Source organism: Podarcis cretensis (assembly GCF_951804945.1).
Source record: "Podarcis cretensis genome assembly, chromosome: 5".
Taxonomy (NCBI): Eukaryota; Metazoa; Chordata; class Lepidosauria; order Squamata; family Lacertidae; genus Podarcis; species Podarcis cretensis.
Window position 1 is genome coordinate 58,742,346 of NC_137174.1, and position 24,078 is coordinate 58,766,423.

The 24,078-nt window shown below is 44.6% G+C and overlaps 1 protein-coding gene and 1 long non-coding RNA gene across 6 annotated transcripts in view; one reads left to right on the forward strand and one right to left on the reverse strand.

The window, feature by feature from the left end:
* Nucleotides 1-24,078, forward strand: part of LOC307216861 — a 330,476-nt gene that overhangs the window by 17,025 nt on the left and 289,373 nt on the right. The gene's annotated exons all lie outside the window — the stretch shown is intronic.
* The window catches only part of KCNIP2 (potassium voltage-gated channel interacting protein 2), a 105,611-nt gene that overhangs the window by 10,550 nt on the left and 70,983 nt on the right, over nucleotides 1-24,078 (reverse strand). For 2 of the 5 annotated variants that reach the window (XM_079977506.1, XM_079977509.1), the window contains exon 1: nucleotides 15,549-15,666. The exons of the other annotated variants lie outside the window; for them this stretch is intronic. In XM_079977506.1, coding sequence (XP_079833632.1) covers nucleotides 15,549-15,651 — 103 coding nt within the window. In that variant the 5' untranslated portion in view covers nucleotides 15,652-15,666. Of the gene's footprint in view, nucleotides 1-15,548; nucleotides 15,667-24,078 lie in introns of those variants that run through there. 5 annotated transcript variants of the gene reach the window in all.

Consider the following 24,078-nt stretch of genomic DNA (forward strand, 5'->3'; position numbering starts at 1 on the left):
GCAGAGGCTGCGTGGAGAAGGAAGTTCCTGTAAGAATGGTCAGCATTTTAAGACAAAAGAGGTATAAAGCTGAGCTGTACAAATTAAAACATAACATGTGGTTGCAGCCCACAGAGGAATAAATGAAGGGTGCAGACATGGAATGTGTGCAGAAACAGACAGGAGGGTTGGATGAAAGGCAGCTGTAAAGGTTGGCATGCTTGCCATCCTATTGCCAAAAAACCTTTCTATACACCTTGGTAAAAATGGCTTGGAAGAAAATGTCATTCTACAGCACACCAAAATCCATCTCTTTTTACAAAAAGGATAAACACTTCCCCCTTGATAAAAGAGTTTTTCAACTACTGCAGTCTGGCTGTAACTGATCCTTGCCTTTTGAGTGTTGGGTATCAGTTGCCTTGTTTTCTGAGCTTTGCAGGTCTCCCCATCATCATTGCAAATGTGGGACCAGAAATGTCTTGTTTCCCCTCCATTCATCAACAAAATCTCTTAAATAAGACTAAGGCCACAACTCCTAAGACTGCAAACTCTTACCTGGGAGTAAGCCCCACTGAACTCAGTGGGACTTACTTCTGATTAGACATGTAGCATTACACTTTAAGCGCAGGGCCGTACCCAACAAAGTCATTCTAAGAGCAGACTCATTAAAAGCAATGGACTTGACTAACTTAAATCCATTGATTTAAATGGCTCTTCCTTGAGTATGACTTAGTTGGATACATTCTAAAGTTATCAGGATGCAAGTTGTGAACTCAGAGAGAGTAAATATACTCTAGCTCAGGCCACTGAGCACTTAAAGGTAAAGGGACCCCTGACCATTAGGTCCAGTTGTGACCGATTCTGGGGTTGAAGCGCGCATCTCGCTTTATTGGCCGAGGGAGCCAGCGTACAGCTTCTGGGTCATGTGGCCAGCATGACTAAGCCGCTTCTGGCAAACCAGAGCAGTGCACGGAAACGCCGTTTACCTTCCCGCCAGAGCGGTACCTATTTATCTACTTGTACTTTGACGTGCTTTTGAACTGCTAGGTGGGCAGAAGCTTGGACCGAGCAATGGGAGCTCACCCCGTAGCGGGGATTCGAACTACTGACCTTCTGATTGGCAAGCTCTAGGCTCTGTGGTTTAACCCACAGCGCTTAGTTCTGGGTTTTTTCCAGCTCTCTTTATCAATAAATTTATATATCACCCATTAACTTTATTTATTTATTTTGTAATTAATTAACTAGCTAGTACTTAAGCACACTTACCTATTTGAGGGCTGGGGAGGGAAGATCCCTGAGGCCAGGGAACCGAGTATCTAAAATGAACCTGCCCCATCGTTAAGAGGCTCTGCTCTGAGTGTTGCCACCTGCAGAAGTGTGGTGAGTGGTGATAGGGAAGACAGGGCTTTCCCAGTGAATTCACCCATGTAATGTGGAATACACTTCCCAGGGACACTTTGCTGGCACCAACTCTCATTGTCTTTTTGATGCCCGGTGAAGATATTCCTGTACTTGACTACTAATACTTAATTTCTGCCATTTCTCACTTTATTGCTGGATTTATTGGTGATTTTATTTGCTATGTTATTGTTTTGTCTGATGTCAGTTGTTTTACTATTCTTTCACCTGGTTGTTTTGGCCAAGAAGTGGCCTAATTTTTGATAGGAGAATGTATGAAAGGACATCCTTTCATACTTGTCTCAAGAATGCACAATAATAGCTTTATACCAGGGTTGTTGATCTGATTGCCCTCCAGATGCTGTTGGAATCTATTTCTTATTAATTCCAGCCAACATGGTCAATTGTTGGGGATGATGGGAGTTGTAGTCCAGCAGCACACACCAAGATACTTACTTGTGGGGGTAATGGGACAAAAATTTAAAGGCATTATTTCCGGTAGCCTCAGTTATACTAGTTTGCTACTGAGGCCAGTAGATATCAGATAAACTCACCTTTTATTGCCCAGAAATGAATTTTTTTAGCACCATTGTAATATTACTTCCTATTTACTTCCTCAGGTCAATTTAAATGTTGCTGCTTTTAAGCTTGTGTACAAGTGTGTGTGCGTGCATGACTCATGACTGCAAGGATGTTCTGAGCATTATAGAAAAGAAGTGGCAATGACCGACAAATGGAGACAAACAGGAATAGCTAGAGAGATGAGCAATACAGGAGAAATGAGAGACACCATGACCCAGACAGCCAATCAGTTAGGGACATTTGCTTCAGACCAGACCAGGTCAGGTGCAAAGACACTTCCAGGAAGGAAGGGAACCCAAACCACCAAACCCACAGCAGCACCTTTCAGTAAGAACACTGCGAACACAGCGGCAAACATGCACTTAAAAGGAAAGATGGTTTGGGGAAGCAGTAAAGTTGTTTATTTGCTCTCCTGGCTTTGGGCATTTTGTTTCAGCACCTGCTCTTTGGGCAGCTTTGAACAGTGCCATAGATAATAATTTCACAAGAAAGAGTAACTTTAAAAGGTAGTCACTCACTTTCTCTCACACACTTTCCCCCCTCTGCTGTATGATCCACTGAACATAGCTCACCTATCAAGACTGCAAAAGGACAAGGGGGTTTTGCACAACATGAAAGCTACATACTCCATCTTTTTCACAAAACACCCACTAGGGAGGCTGGGGAACATTTGCTCCAGTTGATGACCACATAGATTTATGATTGTGCTCTACAGAAAATAGCCTCTAGATGCACAATAAATAATAAATCAGCCCAGGAAGCAAGTATATCTTTATCCTGAGCAACTTGCTCCAGATCATACACACTGCCTCTCTTGCCAGTGGAGTGTATTTTTATTTCTCATGGAAGACTAATCTCACTATTGTGAATAGAGGTATGATCCACTCCTGTCTGTGCCTTGCCCCCCACTTCTCATTGGTTGTTGTGGATGCTGAACTGTATAAAAAAAAACTTTCACATCTTGCCTCAGTTCTAACCTGAAGCACAGGTTTAGTCTCCACAGAACTAAATCATCCTTTCAGGATGAACACAAACAAGTCATATGAATAACACTGCCCAGTGTTGTATCATCCAATTTCACTACAGCTCTCTGAACAAGCTTAAAGGAAGCTGGGATGAAAACCCCAGAATTCACTACAAGGGACCAAAAGGAACAAAGTCCATGTAAGTACCTGAACACAGGGCTACATATGAATTAGCATTGGCTCCAATAACTGATTCCAATAAAAAGGAGCTCCCACAACTACCAGAAGAGCCCTATACACAGGAGAGAGGCAGAATACATTGTTGTAGTCGCGTTAAGGCCTGTCCCCGAAATGCAACTCACCCCAGAAAAGGTTGTCAGATAGGTAAGCAAATTTAAAGCTATACTGGCAGCATTTCATACACAGCTGAAATAAGCCACGGAAGAAGGACAATTAGCTCAGAGTCCTCTGTTGAAAGTCAAAAATGAGGGTGCTACAGAACACTTTAAATGATTGTGTGCACCTATCTACTGGAAGGAGAAGGAAGGATGCAGACTTCTAGACCTTGGGAAAAAGTACACAGCAAATTTTGGAGCTGTCCTTGGTGCCTATTCTCACTGCGATTTCATTCTCCCATTTAAAACATCCAGGGAAGCCAAATCAAACAGCTTCTCCCTCCTCACTCAGAAACAACTAACACCAGAAGATATATAAAGCTGTAATAAAGCAAAACTTAAACACAGTTCTTTGCAAAATAAGGCACAATCCATATAATGAATAAAAACTTGTATGCTGTCCCTCCAGCTACCAGGTGGGGCTAATATATAGCAATTGCAACTGCCTGAGAGAAATTTAGAAGGGAAGAGGAGTAAATGGTTGAATTGGGACTAAAGAAAAATGCATGGCTATAAGTGCAGAACTAAACATTGCTTCACCAATTATATATCTGTAGTCCCACAATCAGGAGATATAAGAATAACCTAAACCATTCCTGCAGCTGGTGATATCCATGCCCTAGTAAGATCCAGATTCAGCTACTGTAACAAGCTGTACATTGGGCCGCCCTTGAAAACCACTCAGAAACTTCCATTGGTTCAGAATATGGCATCTGGATTACTGACCGGTACTAGCTGATTAGAAGAAATCTCACCAGTATTAAAAAGAGGCTCATTCGCTTCCAATTTGTTCTTCTGCATAATTCAAGACACTGATTTTGACCTATAAGTTCCCATACGGTTTGGAACCAGGATATCTAATCTGAATGCTCATGTGCTGCCATGAGACTCTGCCCCAGTCTTTAAGATCCCTCTCAAAAGCCGCCCTTTGCATGTCACTGTGAGGTGGGTGCTACTGCAGAGTAGAACCTTTGGTTAATAGAACCCTGCTTGTGGAATTCTTTCCTCAGGGACACTTACCAGGCACTGATTTCTTTTGCCAGACTGGTGCTGTACAGGTGTTTTGGACTGCAACTCCCTCCATCCCCAGACAGCACAGGTTGCAAGAAAGATTCTTTGCAGTATCTTTGCAGTATTCCATTATTAACCTTCCTCCATGAAAATCACTGGCCATTTGGAAAAGCCCATATTTGTGCCTCTGCTGCTTTGGTTTACTATACTTTTTTCGGGAACGGATCTTAGAGAGACTGGAACGCCAGGAGATATAATTAAATAACTAAGGCATAGAGCCGTCAACATGGATAGTGACTTGTAGTTGGTATTTCCCTGTTGCTCTGCAGTGAACTAACAGGTGGTGGCAGCTCAGAGGTCTTTTAAGAGCTGCAGGAGCTGTCCTGTATCTTCTTTTACAATGCTAGATGTAGCCTAATGGAAAGTGCAGAAGGAGATAATTTCATGTTCCAAAGGAGTGCGGCACCACTGACAATATGGACAATGTACTTATTGGAAGAGCTGCCATGACAGGGAGGTACATGGCAGCTAGTGGATTGCCCAGATTAGCAACTAGAACCAGGCTTGCTACTATTTCCCCTAAGGTGGGTGCAGAGGACGAGGAAGACAAACCTGCTGCTGAGAGGCTGATAAGACCGGAACAGATTTCAATCTCAGAGTAAGCAAAAGGGAACAGACCGAGGATGTGCAGACACCATCCTATATTAATATTCTCAGCATTACTTTGGCTCTTCAGCACCAAGCTCAGTGTTTTTGATAAGGGCCGATACCATCATTATGGTGAAAACTCTCCTTCTGAGTGAGCAGGATGGAAAGATCTCAAAGACGATTTGCTGTTCTTGCAACATTTGCTGGTTCATGTATTCTATAGTACATAATTTGAAGGGGGTATATTTGGCAAGCTTACACTCTCAACTGTCCCCTAGAAGATGAGAGTCTAGGGAATATAGGAAGCTGCCTTATACTGAGTTATACTGCCTTATACCTTGGTCAATCTAGCTCAGTACTGTCTACACTGACAGGCAGAGGCTGTCCCAGGTTTCAGGCACTGGACGTTCTCAGCCCCACCTGGAGATATGGGGGATTGAACTTGGGACCTTCTGCATGCAAAGCAGATGCTCTGCCATTGTGCCACAGCTCAGAGTCCCTCTTGTCCAGGATTTCACAACAGATGCCACGAGAGAAAGCTGCTGCTCATGATGCAGCACGACATACCCAGAAGCTCCACAGATAATCTGGTAGGAACATGTTTAAGGAAACTGTGAGCATGCAAGCTGAATTTTATGCCACATGGGCAACATGGAGTCTTCAGGTCTGCTTACTCCAGAAAATGGATGGGTTATATTGGGGGTTTGAGGTTACCTATCACTACCCTTGTTCACATTTTCATCCCACAGACAGTTCTCAGGATCCACAACTGAGCCCATCCATCCCAGTGTGGGTAATCAACTCATCAATTTCAATCTGCACTTTTGCCCAACATCCATCTCAGACTAGATTATGTGTGAATATTACCTGGCCAGGCTTTTATCTCCTCCTCCGCTCCCTTTCCAAGCTGTCACATTCCCTTGCCCCACTCTGAGGCCTCCGTTTCCTGCCAACTGCTCTTCTGAATTATTGATGCCGGTACTTCAGGAGCCATAATCAATAAAGCCAGCTTTTTCATCCTCCTCATCACCCCCACCCAGTTAAAAATGCTCAGAAGAGCAGCAGCCTTTGGGCCACCAATGAGTCAGCACCTTTGTGGGTTTGTGGAGAGTAGTAGAGATGGTGCTCTAAAGAACCGTGGGTTTCAAGGATGACTCTCCCAACACCATTAGTCCCTGGCATGGCATGCCTGTGATGATGCAGCAAGGCTTCAAAGCAGATGGCACCACCTCTCCAAACTACTAGGGGACACCACATTCCACCTTGAAGGGCCATGAATACGCCAAGGTTGTTAAGGGAGGGAGTTACTGGCATGGTGGGATATAAATAGCACTCAGAGAAAGCGTATACACCAAAGACGGGGAAAACATCCTATCTGATGGCTCTAGAGCATGTGCAGACCATCTAGTTGCAAGGGGTATTGGCAAGAACAAAGGGAAAAGCAAGCTGAAAATATAAGGGGCCGCCTGCAACCATTTCTATGTGTCTCCTTTTCTGGATGCATCCTCAAACTTATATATAAATAAAGCACTCTTTTCACTGCTCCCCACCCCCAATGCTAAGAAGTAGACTCATGTTGTTTGTAGGCTCAGTGATGTCTTTCTAAGCAAACGATGTCAAGCCGCACATTGTGAAACACCAGTCATAAAGTCTGCACACATGACACTGTTTCACAGCATGAATGAAATGCAGAAGATGTGCACCAGCACATCTACACATTCAAAGGCAGTAGAAAAGTCCTCCCCCCCAAAATATTTTGAAATAATAATGATAATCCTTGGCATTAGGTAGCACTTTAGAAGTCTTCAGAACACTCTGCATACACACTGTATTGTAATACAACAATCATGTAAGGTAGGTCAGTGATATAATCTCCATATTTTATACAAGGAGGTAGATGAAGCTGAGAGAGGGAGGGTTGCCTAAGGCCACTCCTAAGACTTCACAGCAGAGACAAGATATGAAACGGGATCTTTCAGTTTTACAGCTCTCTCTACCAGATGCACATTATCCATTTTCTATACATTTTAGTACATCATAAATAAAAGGAATTTTTCAGGTATAAGAGGAGAGGCCATCACCTTCCGAGTTTTCTTGCCTTCAACACTTACGCCATCATCAGCTGCAATCCCTGGTACCATCCAATGAATGTGTGTTGCACAAAATACATGTCTGGGTACCCATGAAGCCAAAATACACAAAGTTCATGACAGAGGCAACCGGGATGAAGTTCAAGACGCATACCACTGCTTTAGCATAGGACAGTATGTATGCTATGCAAACTCTTAAAATAAAATAAAAATCTTGGACTAGGAAAACTCACCATCTGAGTTATTGCAAGAAAATGTCCGTCCCCCCCCCCCCATGAAACCAGCAGCTGTGGCAGTAATGATGATCACCAGCTTTTTAAAAGGATTGCAGTCAGGACAGAATGTAACTCTTATCCAGTACTACAAGACACAGGATCAAACAAAGGAAACCCCTACCCCCAATATTCAATATTGGTTACCAACAGATGGGGACAAAGAAAAGTGGATTACTTTCTCCATCACATTCAGGAGCATCTGGCTGGACACTGCTGGAGGGAGCATGCAGGACTAGTTGGACCATAAGCCTAATCGATTGAATAATTTTGATCTTATCTTTGCAGCCATAAGAAACAAGCACTTGGGCTTGTAATGAAAGCATGGATTCTTAAGAGGCTGGGTTGTGGGCCCCACAACAATCTCAACTCGTGCATGGCTCAGTCAAAGACCTGCTGAGTCTATTAATTAAGACAATGCTAGTTGTTCTTGGGTTACAGTACCACCCCCATGCTCAGCCCCCACAAAATATAAAAGAAAATGTTCCTGCCTATGCCCCCCAAAAGGCATAGGTAGTGAAGCTGGACAATGAAAGAGAAGAGGACACAACAATTCAGTGCAGTTATGGAAGGGAAGAGAAGAAGGTGGTCCAGCTCTTTCTTCATTGCTCCTCCAATGGTACAGTAAGCCTACTTTTCAGCCAGAGCTCACAGGAGAAACAGAAAGTGGGGCTGTTCATACGGATTATAGCCAAGGGCTCAATCCCATCATTAACAATCTGGTATTATCAGGCCCCATCCAAGAGAAGCCATTTTTTAACTTGGGGTTGGGATGGGGAAAATTCCTACAGATCTTATATTTGCACTCTTCCACAATTAAAGATCAAAGAGATCCAACATATTTCAGTCTATAAAGCACAAAGCCTTGTATCCATTAACACAGCTTTCATTAGGATAAGGTCAGTGTTTCTGTGCAATCAGCTTCCACTCACAGCCACCTTGCTGAGTGCTCAGCAGTTCTCGTGAGCCAAGACTGAGCCCTAGCACTGAGCCAGACCTTCCTTTGACAAATTCACCCTGTTCCATCTTTATGCCCGCACAATGCCAAACTTTATTTTAGCCTTTACCCAGTAATACTGCAATGCCAGCAGAGCTTTTTCCTCTGTGTGCATTATATTGCCAGGGGCGCAGGCCAGGCAGAATAAATTTCAAGGCCCCTCCTTAGAGTTGTTTATCTTTAAATGGACTTGCACCTGATGGCTCTTCAAATAGAACTTTCAGATAGAGGACTGCTTTCCATACTTCAGATAGAGGACCATGCATATGACCACCTTATGTATGTAAGAGTTTATTAATAGTAAACAGACATTATTTGAGGGGCTTTTTTAGTTTTGCTCTCTCCATACTTTTAAAGTTTTAGGATTCTTTTTCAGTTTTTCTTTTTTAAAAGTATTTGAATCTTACATTTTGTGGCATTACATAGTATATAGAGTCTAATAGCAGAAAACAAGGTTTTTAAATATCTGGGGGAGGGGAGATATTCCCTGGGTAGAACATCATCATGAAATACATAAACACAAACTCCTCTCAGCTGAGCACCATCCTGAAATTCAGTAGGCCTGGACAGATTTTACTTCTGCTTAAACAATCACAACTTGGTTATGGGAGACTAAAGGAGGGGTAACTCCTGCTCTCCAAGGGGACTAGTTTGACAGGAGAGGCAGAATAAAAGAATAAAATAACAATCACCAAAAGAGTCACAAAATGGGAGGAAATAAAAAACCCACAGTAGGACAATACTTTAATTAGAACCAATCATATGATGCCACAAAATAATTAGCAAGTTTTTGATCTCTCCAGAACAGTTTCTCAGTATGTTAAACAAAAGAAAACAAGGTTGGAGCGAGCGGGGAGCTGCAGAATGAAGCAGTCTTAAGATGGGCTCTGCTCTGTTGGGAACAAAAGGAGTAACGGTCTTACTAGAGTTTGCTATTTTGAAAAAAGAGCTACGTGTTCTACAGGTGTGGAGAACATTTGGCCTTCCTGGTGTTGCTGAACCACAACTCCCACCACCCTGGCCGTTGGCCATGCTTGTTGGGGCTGATGGGAGTTGTAGTCCAGTAACAACTTGATGGTCAAAAGTTCTCCACACCTGTTGTGCAGTGAGCACAGAATTACAAAATGTTAAATCTGTGTATGTGTGTATTTTCACGTTTTCCTCATTTTGTGAGAGTGTGTGTGTGTATACAGTGGTACCTCGGTTTATGAACTTAATCCGTTCTGGAAGTCCGTTCTTAAACCAAAGCTGTTCTTAAACTGAGGCGCGCTTTCCCAAATGAAGCTTCCCGCCGCCAGTGCCCTTCCACCATTCAGCTTCCATTCATAGACGGAGGTAAAGTTCGCTAACAGGAACACTACTTCTGGTTTTGCAGAGTTCGTATTCCGAATAGTTCATAAATAGGGCTGTTCTTTAACCGAGGTACCACTGTCTACACACACACACATGAACAAAATGAGGTAGACATGAGGATAGAAGAGTTGCTAATCATTAATTACACTGTGAATAATAATCCATAGGCTGCCCTGGCACTCACATTAGAGAGGCTTGTTTGGGATCAGGTGCCTCTGAATTGAATGACTTTCCAAGGGAGGACAGCAAATCAAAAAGAAGCTGCTTTCGCCATCCTGCACCATCTCGGGATTCATCGTCTCCCACCTACCTTGTCCTGCCCTTTTCTTATGCTGGGCAACAGCCAGAAAAAAGCCAGTCTAGTGCTTGGCATAGACACAGGGATGATCAGCATGGACTGCAGTGGGGCTGACTGCAGGGCCGCATCCATTAATACCTGCAAACCATTAGGGGATTTTGTTTCACCAGCTGGCATGATGCAGCAGTGCCTGGCCTGGGAGCACTTTTGTGGTCAGAAATAACACACGGAGGGAGGGGGAGGCAGGGGCCGGAGGATCAGCTCGGAAAAAGGATGGATCCTCACTTATGCCCTCGAGCAATGTACTTGCTGGGTGGGAAGGTGGAGACCAGGGGAGAGCCATATAGGCCAAAGAGAGCAGGTAGGTTCTCATTTCTGCTTCAAGGATGACAAAAAGATTTGTGGGAGGGAAATGGCACATAAGAATTCCTCTCACAAGTTCCCAACACCGTATCAGTCTTGAGCAGGGCACTCCAGGGAACTTGTCTTGAGTTACAGGATTTCCCACAGACCTAATAGCGATGGCAGCCTACTAGATCAGCTGGCTGGCAGAACTTCAGGAGCCCCTTTTGGCCTGGTCCAGTCATCTTTTACCTTGGCAGGTGGTTGTGACATGGCCAAAATGGCCTGAAGGGCCCAATGATGTGAGGCCTGTCAGGCCTAATTAATCCTATGGAAGTTCCCCTCTCCCACTGCTCTAAAATAAAACTGCAAATATCACAGTGCTGTTACACAAATCTACGGTGTGACTGCATTTGGAATATTGTGTACAGTCCTGGTCACCTCACCTCAAAAAGTATACTGTAGAGTTGGGAAAAGATTCAGAAAAGGGCAACCAATCTGATCACGGGGATGAAATAACTCCACTATGAGGAAAGGTTGCAGCATTTCAGACTTCTTAGCTTAAAGAAAAGGTGAATGAGAGGTTTATAAAATTCTGTGTGACATGGAGAAAGTGAATAGAGAGCAGTTTTTCTCCTTACACTCATTGACATCCCATGAAGCTGAATATCAAAAGATTCAGAACAGATAAAAAGAAAGTACTTCTTCAGAAGGTTGACAGTTGAACTATGGAACTTGCTCCCACAGGAGGCAGCGATGGGCACCAATGTGGACCGCTTTAAAAGAGGATTAGATGGATTCATGGAGAATAACACTATCTGTGACTACTAGCTATGATGGCTATGCTCTGCCTCTGTGATCAGAGGCATTAGGTTTCTGAATGCCAGTTGCTGGAAACAGCAGGAGGGGAGAGTGCTCTTGAATTCAGGGCATGCTTACAAGTTTCCCATATGTATCTGGCTGGCTATTGGGAGAACAAGATGCTGGACTAGATAGGTCACTGGCTTGGTCAAGCAGGCTCTTTGTACATTCTTACACCATTTACAAAGTGGTTGTGGAAGAAATGAGAAGCAGGACTCACTCCCATCAGCTCTGCTGAAAGACCAGCTCCATCTGGCACATTCTGTCCCTGAACTATTTAACTTTAGGAATTGGCACCCGAGTTTGCTTTTCCCTCTTCGCTACCTGTCCATTTCCCCGTGTGTGTGCCATGCCTTTTATATTGTAAGCTTGTGGGCAGGGACTATCTTATTTGTATGTAAACCACTCTGGGAGCGTTTTGGGGGTACAAGTGCACTAAATAGATAGATAAATACCGTAATTATGGAGGACTGGGGACCTCTAGCCACATGTCTGCTATTATGCTTCTGCAAAGGTGCTACAAATGACTCTCTATGCAGTTCTCAAGTCATTATTGTGCCCTACAAGACCAAATTATGGAGAACCACAGAGCAACCAATGACAACATTTTGCTGGACAAAGCGAAACAGGACTTGTCATGGTATTCTATTCTCTTGTGGGTGTACCTATATAGGCATAATATTCTGATTAGATACCATAAATGCAAATCAGAGGCATCAAATTTGGTTAGGCCCTACGCTTCATGCACAAGGAAAATAAAGAAGCATTATAGAGAGACACTGTATAGGATCACAGGAAGGTGCCTTCTACTGAGTCATACCATTGGTCCATCTAGCTCAGGGCTGTTTAGACTAAATGGCAGAAGCTCTCTGAGGTTTCAGGAAGGGGACATTCCCAGCCCTACCAGGAGTTGTCGACTGACCCTGGGACCTTCTGGATCCAAGGCAGATGCTCTAACACTGAATGCCCTTCCTTTATACATGTAAGCAACTGGCGGGGCTGCTAGAAGAGGCACAGAATGCACCCACCACAGAAACCAAGTCGGCTGTCAGAGGGTTAGGGAAGCCCCCTGCTCCACAGCCAGCAGAGAAATACAACAGGCTGCTGCAAGAAGGATGGAGTTCTGCATCACACCTCTACCAGCCCCAGCAGGCCGTTAAATTCCCCCCCCAGGCTATTTATTGACAAGACTCCCTTTCTCTGTGATCTTGAACTCTGCCATTCTCTGCTATGTGACCCATTTTCCCTTACCCATTTGCCAAGTATCAATGTTACCATGTAGGTCGTGAACAGATTATTGGTTATGTTAATAGCAATGTGTTTCTGGTTTGTCTCTTTGCTAAGTTTATAGCCAGGGGTGACTGTCTATGCACGGGAAACAAGAGGTCAGGCTACAATAGTGTTGTGAAACAGATAGATGACGAAGTGAAAGGTGCTTCATAGGGCCATCTATAGAGATGGTGTTTTACTGGCTCTGCAGCCGTGCTATGAAGAAGTGCGACCATCAGACAACTGGGGTGACTTGTTAACCTTGGATATGCCACATTTTTATCTGCCAGACTATGATCTCTCTCCTTGTGTAGACACATACTGAATATCTGCATCCTCTCAGGCAGAAAATCCATTCTAAAAACCAAACAGCCAAAGAATTAGACTCCACTCCCTGAGCACATCATTTGTAGCCCAAACGAAGTCATCTGCAAAGCAACTGGATGCTGTCCTCCAACACATAAATCTCCGGGAAGTCCCAGTCTCAAGCAGCAACAAGTAGCGCAGCTACAGATCTCTGTCCAGAATGTCTGCACAAAGAGATAACACAGCAGGCACAATGGAGGGGGCAGAGTTAAGCCCAACTCTCAGTGGAGAAAGCAGGCAGGAATGGAAAACCCATGAAAGGCAAAGCACCATAGCTGCAGCAAAGCATGTAATCCACTTCTGTGACACCTAACTTGCCCCTCTCCGCCAAAGGGGTGGGGAAAATGGGACTGGTTTTTTCCAAGGTGAAAGTAGGAACTGAAACAAACGTATTTACACTCGTGGCTACATGGCCTGTGTGAAAAGGACAGACAAAATGGAATGTCCCATGAAGGGGGAAGGGTGGGAAAGATCCTTTATGAGCTCTCAGAACCAAGAAATCTCCTCCAAAATATCATACTAAGCAATGAAGTCCAGCTCTGGGAGCAGCCTGTCACAGGGCAGGAGTAGGCAAGTGACACAAGGGTCAAACTATGCACAGAGCATTCTTGCCCAAGCAGAATCTACGGTGGCTTGCTTGCTTTTCTTATTTCCCTGTCTCTGCTTCTTGGAACTGTATTGGTTTTTAGGGCTAATGCCCGGAGTCTTACAGGCAAGTAACCTCAGGCAACTTGTTCAACACTCAGGGCTTAGCCACACTTCCTCTCATCCTGCCACTTTCCCCTGGGGAAAACTCTGCTTTTTCAATTTGAGCAAACAGCGATTTGGGTTTCCCTGATTGCCATTTGTTCCAATCTGTCACTAAAGAATGGCTTTTCCCTTGCAGAGGAGCGGGGCAAGGGGAAAACCACTCAGACCTGTCCTTCCATGCATGGCACAAGCAGAAGTGCAGATGAGCCCATAGTGGAGAAAGAGCATGTGAGCCACCTAATCACCTGGTCAAAGTATTACCCTTATATGGCGTCATCACATATTATTTTCATTCTGCAATGTTATAGGAATATTGGAAGCTGCCTTATACCATGTGAGATCAATGGTCCATCTAGCTCAGGACTAGATGGTGGGGATTGAACCTGGAAACATTTGCATGCAAAGCACATGTGCTCCACTGAGTTACAGCCCTTCCTCTTCTATTTTTTTTAAAAATAAATTTATTTAATTTTCAGATTTTGAAATTTACAAACAATCGTCAAGCAATTAAAATGAAAAGAGACTTCCATAAATTCCCATGGACTTCCCTCCTCCCCTTTGTGGGTCCTTATGTTAACATTTTTCCTCCTGCACCTTCCTCTTCTAAGTGCGCAGTGAGGGACAATGGGTTCCTCCAGACAAGCACTATTTTCAGGGAGAGACTCAAGGGCATACTGGAAATATAGGTTTGTGCTGTTGAAGTGGATTAAAGTGATCTGTTGCCCCAGGGCAACAAATCTGCTTATTTATTTTTAAGCAGACTTTTTGCAGCTAAGAAAGTGACTAGGAAGTGCACTTAAAAGGATGGGATGAGCAAGCGATTAGTAAGAAGATCATTTCCTATTAATCAGGATGAGTGTTCATTGCCACATGACCCCCCTTGCAAACAAATCAGAATGAATGCTTAATAAAGCCTGATCATAATCTAAGCTCCAGGTAAGATCTGTGCAAGCAAATTAGCACAAGTGCTCAATAAACAGGTCACCTGGAGAAGCCCAGTCTCAAGGAAGTCTAGCATAGGAAGAGAGGGGCTGACACCTTGAAGCAGAAGGGCATTTGCATAGAGTCCACCACACCACACCAAAGTACTGTACAGATACAGAGATCGTTATACAGGGCTCATCAATACTTGCACACTTCCCACTAAAATAAGCACACAGTGCCTGTCTCTAGTCATCCAATACTACTGCTTCACATGTGTTTATTGCCAACAGAATGCAAGCTACCACCTCTATCAACATAATAACCCATACACACAGTGCCCCCTCCACCTTCAGTGCCATCCGTCACACATCTCCTGCTCAGGTTCACCATGCTTGTTTACCAGTCCACACTCCAAGCATGCACCCCTAAAATGTTTTTCTCATGCAAGGTGAACGCATGTATTAGCGGCACCAAGTTGGTGCCACACTCGTGCCCACTTGCTTCAGATCTAGATGGGGTTCAGAAAGTTCCATGGTTTCCTGCCTCTTTAAGAAGTCATCACCCTGGAAGGGGACACTGTGTCTGACACAGGCTTGTGGCTTAGATGACCTGCCTGCTTCGAAGTTCTACTTAACCCAAGGCTCGCCCATTTGGTGTAGAGCTCTGCACTTCTCTCTTTGCACAGAGTGCAAACACTTTCCCTTCCTTTCTTTTAGTTTCCAGTTCTCACTTTAAGGATAGGCATTGCTGCTTATCCTCTGTATTTAGTATAGTCTTCAACTGCATGAACTCCAAAAGGTGTATGACCCTTTCCACAATCTCATTGCCCCTTAGAGTCCATCCAAGTATTTATTTATTTTTTAATTTTTGAAGGGATAATAAAGCCTTCTGGGTTGCAGCAGAGGCTCCCTCTCCACTAAACTTAACTACCCATTGCCCTGTCAAAAGTGATAGATTTGGCTAATCAAGGCTCACCCTACAACCAGCCAGAGGAGTGCAGATTAAGCAGAGCCAGTTCCCCAGCACCACCCCTTTCCCTGTGCATTACCTTCCAAGGACACCGGCTCAAAGAGTCCAAACTGCTCCAGCACCTTGACGAAGAGGACCAGAACCACCAACACGGCAATCATCTCCAGGCCTTCCAGGTTCATGGTGAAGGGGACTCATGGCATCAAGGCCCTCAAGCCCACCCGTGCCTGCTCTCCCAGCTCCTCACTCACCCCAGTTCAGCCAGGGTCACCCACATGCCCGTGGGTCCTTGTATTCCCTTTGAAACAGTGCTGCTGCTTTCAACCCTGCTGCTGAAGATCAGCCTCCATCAGGAACAGCACCGGGGGCACCTCTGACCCTCTCCCAAGGGGCACAGAGATTGCTGTGCCTGCTAAGGGGAGAAAGGGGTCACACAGCGCAGGACAGGGAGTTTGCGAAGTCTGAGGCAGTGGAGTCTGAGCTGTGCTTGCCTGGCTCGCGGAGATGAAAGTGAGAGGGAGAGAGGGAGCGTGGCAGCAGCGCCAAGAGAGAAATGCAAGCGGGGGGGGGGGGAGGAATGTGTGCAGAAGGAGCCCTGCCCTCCCATCCCATCCCAATGACACCAACACAATCGATTTGCTTAATGCAGCTGCTAAGGAGATGGGAGAGTTAAGAGGATCTTGGCTGGTGCCCAGGAAAGTTCAGTGCAGATGGGAGGGGGCATTAAAAAGGGAGAGACCCTCATGTGACGCCCCAACATGTCCAGTTCCAGCACTGCTGCGGGAGGACACCTGTTTCTCTCTAGGCACTGCCCTTGCCCATCTCTTGCCGCAGAGGAAACAACGGAGCTTAAAATGTGCAGAGGACAACATACTCTGGAACCCAGCCTAAGAGTCCACCCCCAGAACACCCAGCTGAGCAAGGCTAGCCCATGTGGTAACTACCAATTTCTTAATGTTCTTCCCATAGACAAAATATACATGGTTCTCCTTTTTATTTTTTTTACAATGGTTCTCCTTGATAATTCCACCATCGCAAAGAGCACCCTAGCTGCCTCTGCTTGGAGGGTGTGGGTGTTGGCGGTTAAGAAGTATCATGCTGGATAAAAGGGTAAGGATTGCATAGTATCACAAGACCAAGAATGAGGGTAATGATAAACTAGCTCACTGGACAGAGAAGGAACCCCCACATGCCAGACTTCAGAAGGAATCCCTATCTGAGGCAGGATCCAAGCCTCCAGAATTTCTTCCCCAATAATGCCCCACAGACGCCAAGGGGAGAGCTGGCCTGGGGGTGGAATTCTAGTGCCAGAGGAGAAAGCAGCCTGCTTTGCAGCTGGCAGCAGCCAGGTATATTTACTGATGTTGTTTCAGCCGCTACCTGTAAATTGATAGCCAGGGCTCAAAGCAGACATCACCAATATTCAGAAAGCTATTGATTGCCTGGCATGGGGAGGGGAAGGGTTTGTCAAAGGATATAAAAGTAGCAGCATGGTAATAAAAATAGTCTGCCAACACCTGACAGGTCCCCTACTTGTTCACCTTCTAGATACTTCTATTTATTTTTTCTACTGCCTGATTGTTGTTTTTTAAATCCACAGTCAGCAAAAACGGCACTAACAAAGACGTTGCCAAAGGTATGCAAGTTTTTCCCCCAGCCATCAACCTGATTGGCATCTAAAACACCTGACTAGCTTTTAAATCCATTCCTATCCCTGCCTAAGGAGGGAGAAGAGTGGAGAATGGGAGCATCCAATATCCCAGGTACAAGTTCTACCACTTCTGGGTGTTTCCCAGACTGTGCCCCAAACTCCTTCAACCCCAGCTTTTACATACCTCCGTTGTGCTGTTGGTGTTCTCTCTAATCCTTCTCACCCACCTGGTCTATATTTTTGTCACCACACATACCTAGAAGTGCCCGGAGCTTAACAGCTTACTGAGCAGCAGCATTGGCAGTTTCTGACTGGCTAAGCCTTTCATTTGTAGAACTGGACGTGCCTGAACCGGAGTCAAGAAAAATGCCAGGGCCTGGTGCCAGGATTCAGGGGAGGGGGAGGGCCTGCCCAGGCTCTGCATATTACTCATACCAGCAGAGCCCAGGGGAGGCTGCCAGCCTGGCATTGGCGCCTGCTCTTCAGATAGACGAAACCTGAAACAAGCGCCCCAACTGTGGCCTGCTGGAAGAGGGCAAGGGTTGCCCAGGCCAATGACTCTCCCATTGCGAGAGTTAATTCCTTAATCCCCACAAACCATTGGTTATTATTGCTCATCAGAGACAACTCTGCACCCCAGTCCAGCCAGCCACTCTTATTACAGAGCAGAAGAGAAGAGTGCACTTATACCAATGGGATAGTGAGTAGGGATGTCAGTGTATGTGTCATCCCCATCCCTCTAGTCGCTTTGCATCTCTTTCCAAATGTTGAGTCCAAAGGAGAAGAGGAACTGGGTACAGATCCCTGGTGGATCTGGAGGGTCTTCCTACTCTCCCCCACCCCACCAAACACCATCAGGTCAGGAGATTTTGTTCTGCAATTCTGCAGGGCTGGATTAAGCTAGCCTCACTCTCTCATTCTGATGCATTCATTCCGTCCGAGAAATCCCTCCTGCCAGGCATAAGCTTTCATGGACTAGCGTCCACTTCTTCAGATGCACAAAAGTGTTGCCCTAAATTGGCAGCACATACACACAGTTGTGGAGAGGAAAGAATATGAGCTGTGAAGTCAGAGGGAGGTGGGAAAATAAGAGAGCGCAGACTGTAACTTGTATGTTAAGGTTGTGTTAAATGTATGTAAAATCATTAGTAACCGTTCACAAAGCAGTGTTGATGATGATGCACAGCATCTGTCCTTACAAAAGGGGTAAAATGTGCAAACTCATTTAGCAGAGATTCCCTGTTGAAAGACATAAAGCAATGTGTGGGGAAGATCCCGGAGCTTGAGCAGCTACACAGCTAAACTCTTGCAGAGAGTAGGCCTTTTTTCAGGGAAGCCGAGTGCTAACAGGTGCCCAAAGCCAGAGATACTGTTATCTCAATGCAGCCTCAGGACACAACAAAATCCCATCTCCTCCTTAATGTTCATGTATATGGGAGGGGTTGGGGAATCTTTGTATGATCCTTGTGACAGTGGAGCTGGCACCCAGGTGAAATACTGTATGTAGTGAAATACAACACTAAAAACTACCTCTTGCTATTAGGTCAGGATTTATAATTACGTATGTGCGTTGCCAACTGTGTGTGTGTGTGTGTTTGTGTGTGTGTGTATAGCTCCTGCCAGCCTAGCAGTTCAAAAGCACTCCAGTGCAAGTAGATAAATAGGTACCACTGTGGTGGGAAGGTAAGTGGTTTTTCCATGTACTCTGGTTTCTGTCGCGGTGTTCCATTGCTCCAGAAGTGGTTTAGTCATGCTGGCCACATAACCCGGAAAGCTGTCTGTGGACAAACACCAGCTCCCTTGGCCTGAAAGCAAGATGAGCGCCGCAACCCCATAGTCGCATTTGACTGGACTTAACCATCCAGGGATCCTTTACCCCATATATATATATATATATATATATATATATATATATATATGAGAATGAAATAGGAGACAGAAGCTCTGGAACCAGTAGCTTTCAGACAGATAATGTGAAGGCAGCATTTATCCCCTTCAATGAAAAGCTATTGCAAAGTCAGCCACAGTCCACTACAGTCCATACACTCTGAAGTATGGGGTGCTGTCATCCTGCACACTGCTTAGTCCGGCAGCAGCTCCTTTACACAGAATAAAAACTCACAGAAGTGGAAAGTGTCTATCAAAAGGCAATCTATTCCAGCAGTGAGACAGAATTACGCATCTACCAGCCAACTCCTTTCAAACTAAGCCAAGGTCAGTTTGGCACAAAGAGAGGCCGATCTGTTCTGAACCTTAAATCCATGCAAACGGAGGCTTGTCGTGTTCCAACTCAGGACAGTGTTAAAAGGGCTTCAGGAAGCTATGGGCACAAGGATGACCAGGGTTGAAGTACCAGAACAGGGTCATCATCAACAAAAGGAGCAGGTCAAAGTAGCTGTAAGCCAACACAGCAATTATCATCCTGACTATAATAGCCATGAGTTCAGCAACACCAGCAGAAGGTTACACCCACAGATTCTTTAAGTAGTTGTAAGACACAGAAGTGGGGACTGTGACAAGAGGCTCTCTGACCTTGCCCCTTCCTTTGAACTTAAATGGACTCTTCTAGAAACAAGGGCTTCTTGGCTTGTTTGCACTGTGTGCTGAGGGTCTGTGGGGTGGGTGCTCTTCACATAGATGAAGCAGAACAGGGTGCTCTGCAAGTGCTTGTGTGGTATCCAAGAAGCATCTGGGGAACTTCACCTGCTTGGAAACCCCCAAGACAATAATAGTCTGGCACCAAATTAGTGGTAGCTAGTGGTTTCCAGTGGGGGCTGGCTTGGGACAATGTGCCTCACCCCACCTTGCTTTGCCAAGAGGATCACATCACTCCCACAACAGCCACACTTTTGAAACCCGGATGATGAGATGAAGGAAAGTCAGGTCACAACACAAATAAAGCTCAAAAAAGAATCAGTGCAACACTAATTTTTAATTGCTTTCACACTAGCACTCTGCTCAAGACTGCTGCCATCACCACACCATGTATTTAGGCTAATTCCATGTAGATAAATAGAGATGGTTCACATACATCGTACACATACACACATGAAACTCCAAGCTGATGTGAAGCCTAAGTACGGTACTCCTTTCTTATTTAACTCATAAGGATCTTTCGGCCCGCTCTACTAAAGAATATTAAGGCAAGCAGGTTGAAGTGTATGGGGGTTACATTTCCTGCTCCTATTTCCAGGTATAGTTCACAATCTCAGGAGCCAGGTGCTTCTGCAAAGCAATCAAAGCATTCTGATAAAACTGCAAATTGGAACAAACGGCAATATATATGTTATCGCAGTGAGATGAAGAGTGTTACTTGATCAGCACTTCCAAGCTGTGTCTTGTTAAGCAATGGACTTAGACTGCTGGAGAACTTAAAGCATGAGGAGATAACAAAAGACAAACTAAACGCTTCATTTCTGTGGTTTTTCAATTTTGGTTAAGGAAGTTAATATACAGGACATGCATTAATCCCCTTTTCTCCAGAATTATTTTTTGTTGTTGAACACGGTCTACAGGCCTTGCATGGACGATGCCCTTATATTGCAGGGGTGTTACTCCCACCCACCCATATTAGATATTTCAGACATGAGAAAATGCGACATTTTCCACAGACAGCAATCTCAATATTGTCTAATGGGGCTGTGGATAAACAAATATTGCATATTGTACAAGATATCATTAGTGAGGAGTAGCAACAAACCAACTATGTGCAATCTTTTTAAAAAAATAAATACAGTGGTACCTCGGGTTAAGAACTTAATTCGTTCCAGAGGTCCGTTCTTAACCTGAAACTGTTCTTAACCTGAGGTACCACTTTAGCTAATGGGGCCTCCCGCTGCCACTGCCGCTGCGTGATTTCTGTTCTCATCCTGAAGTAAAGTTCTTAACCCGAGGTTCTGGGTTAGCAGAGTCTGTAACCTGAAGCGTCTGTAACCTGAGGTACCACTGTAAATATATACACGCCTTCCCTGGTTGCATGCCACAGTTGCTCACCAGTGCAACCTTGGTGTGCAAAAGAACATTCAGCTCAATTTTTTTTTAAAGAGTCCAAAGAGCAACAACATTATCCTCCTCCCTACCAAATTAGCTTTCAATTTAAAACAGAATTCACCATGAGGGGAGGGAAGCAATGTACTCCCCTGGTCTATAACCCATCAGGACCTTAGGAGCCGGTCCTTCTCATATACTCCAGTGATGCTGTTTACATTGATGTGTGAATGGATGAAAATTGATTGCTGCATGCACGAGCCAAGACCTGAACACCAACAACCTTCTTTGTGTTCCATTCTGAAGCCACTAATTTTGCTGTCAATATCCAGTCTGGGCTCCCTGCTTGAGGGGAGGAGACAGCAAGATCCCACAGGCACACACCAGAGTGGCCTCTAGTGGTCAAACGTTATCACTGCATGAAAACACGGGCTCCTCCAGAGAAGAAGGTCAGAATGTGTCCAGTCTTTGTTGAACATTTGTCCTGATCAGTTTATGGGGTGGTTATATGACAATGAGCATTTGTCCTGATTTGCTTGTGCACTTTTTAGCCATCTTCCTGTGTCATTTGTTCATCTCACACTTTTCAGTGCATTTCCCTGTCACTTTCCTAGCAGCAAAAAGTTCAATAAATAAATAGTGATATTTATCCACTATGTGCACAGAGTGCAAACCTAAACTTGCAGTAGGAACTTGAATCCCTCATTCAAAATACTGACAGCCTGGAGGCAATCTGAGAAATAGCCACTTTGAAAAGTCCACTTAAAGAACAAGACCCATAAATTAAGGTCATCCCAGAGCCACATGTGGGCATACACATACAGGATCACATGACATGATAGTGTTACTCCTTAACAACTTTTAAATACCTTGTTGTTCTCACACAGTAAAGGTAAAGGTAAAGGTACCCCTGCCCGTACGGGCCAGTCGTGTCCGACTCTAGGGTTGTATGCCCATCTCACTTAAGAGCCCGGGGGCCAGCGCTGTCCGGAGACACTTCCGGGTCACATGGCCAGCGTGACGAAGCTGCTCTGGCGAGCCAGCACCAGCGCAGCACATGGAAACGCCGTTTACCTCCTCGCTACAAGCGGTACCTATTTATCTACTTGCACTTAAGGGTGCTTTTGAACTGCTAGGTGGGCAGGAGCTGGGACCGAAAGACGGGAGCTCACCCCGCCGCGGGGATTCGAACCACTGACCATGCAATCGGCAAGCCCTAGGCACTGAGGTTTTACCCACAGCACCACCCGTGTCCCCTTCTCACACAGTATGGGTGATTAAATGCAAAAGATTTCCCACTCTTTCCAGGCATACTTAGAATGGAGTTGGACTGCAAGCACAGATCCAGGAATAATTCCAGATTAATCAACAGTGCTGTGATCTGTTGTCCCCATGCCAGGTACTGCAAAGGAGATGTGGGTTAGTGGGATCTCATGCTCCAATGATTTATTGTTAACATGTTGTTTGCTTGTTTAGCGTTAGTGCTTGGGAAGATTAGTACAAGGGGATAATACAGAACAAGATAAATAAAAAGAACAAGATAGCAAATAGTCAAAGCAGAGGGGAACACAGATTTTGCACATAACAAAGCTACAAAACTATAAAGGCAGGAGAACAAAGGCTTAGTGCAATTTATTCAAGGGATTAACAAAATTCTAAATATGGCCAGAATGATATTTGGGAAGATAAAGAGCAAAACAAAAGCACTGCTCTAAAATGCAGTTTCATTACACCCTCTGGTGGCTAAAGTCTACCTGGACAACCACAAACAAGAGCATATAGTTCAGCATCCCTTTGTAGCACATCTTGCTAATCCCTGGCTTCAGATCAGATCTTTCCCCTGCCATGTGCCAGGAATCTTCTCCCCTTCCTCCATCTGGAAACCTCCCTTGCTCAGGTTTCCTAGCAATAACCAAGGCCAAAACCTTCAGAATTACTAAACGGAACTGTTTTTGTGCTTCAGGCAGATAAAACCTTTTGAGCTTTCTTTCTTTTCTTTTGAAAAAAAAACACAACACTACTTAATGCACTCGGCTGGCATGAAATCTCCAAAAAAGTAGAAGACTATTAAAAGCATTTATTATTATTTTTTTGTAAAGCTGGTAATCTTGTTGTGGAACCACCAAACAAATTTTAAACATCAGAATTTAAATTATCTCACTGCCAACCATCATATTGGCTGTCAAACTCAAAATAGTTTCTCATGAAACATGCACATTCAGACACATATGAATAACAAGATTCTAAAGCAGATTCATTTAGTTAGAACATTTACTACCTAACATTTCTATTCACAATCAGCAGTGCATTTAAGTTCCGACTCACGTATTAATATGCATTGAAAATGTTACCCCTTTGCCACAAAAGGAAAATGACTATTGTTCAGTGGTTTAAATAGGTTAAGGTGCCGCAAGTGCTTTTGTTGTTTGTGCTGCAATGGACTCACAGGGTTAACCTTCTGAAAGGATGTTAAAGGTTGAGTAATCCACACTGATTCATACAAAACACACCTTCTACCTCAGAAGTAGGGAATCTGTGGCAGTCCAAATGTTGTTGGACTCCAACTCCCATCAGCCCCAGCTAGCATGGTTAATGGTCAGGGATGATGGGAGTTGGAGTCCAGCAACATATGGAGGACCACGGTTTCCCCATCCCCACTTTACCTCATGAATGTCATATGGGAAATGAGACTGGAATGTAAATGACGCAGCAAGTTGTCTGGAAGCACTAGAGACAATAAGGGGGAAACTTCTTCAAGCGAAGTTAAGAGCAATACTTGCCTACAGTGATCAAGAACCTGGAGCAACTATTCAAACATGTGGGCTAAAGTCAAGGAAGATTCCACATTGCCTACATATGCAATAAAGTACTTCTCTCTTTAATGAATGTGTAATTTTAAATACACACTCCTTGAAACAGTGAAGGCTTTTCGTTGTTTTTTTTTAAAAAGGGTTTGTTATTAATTTGCCAT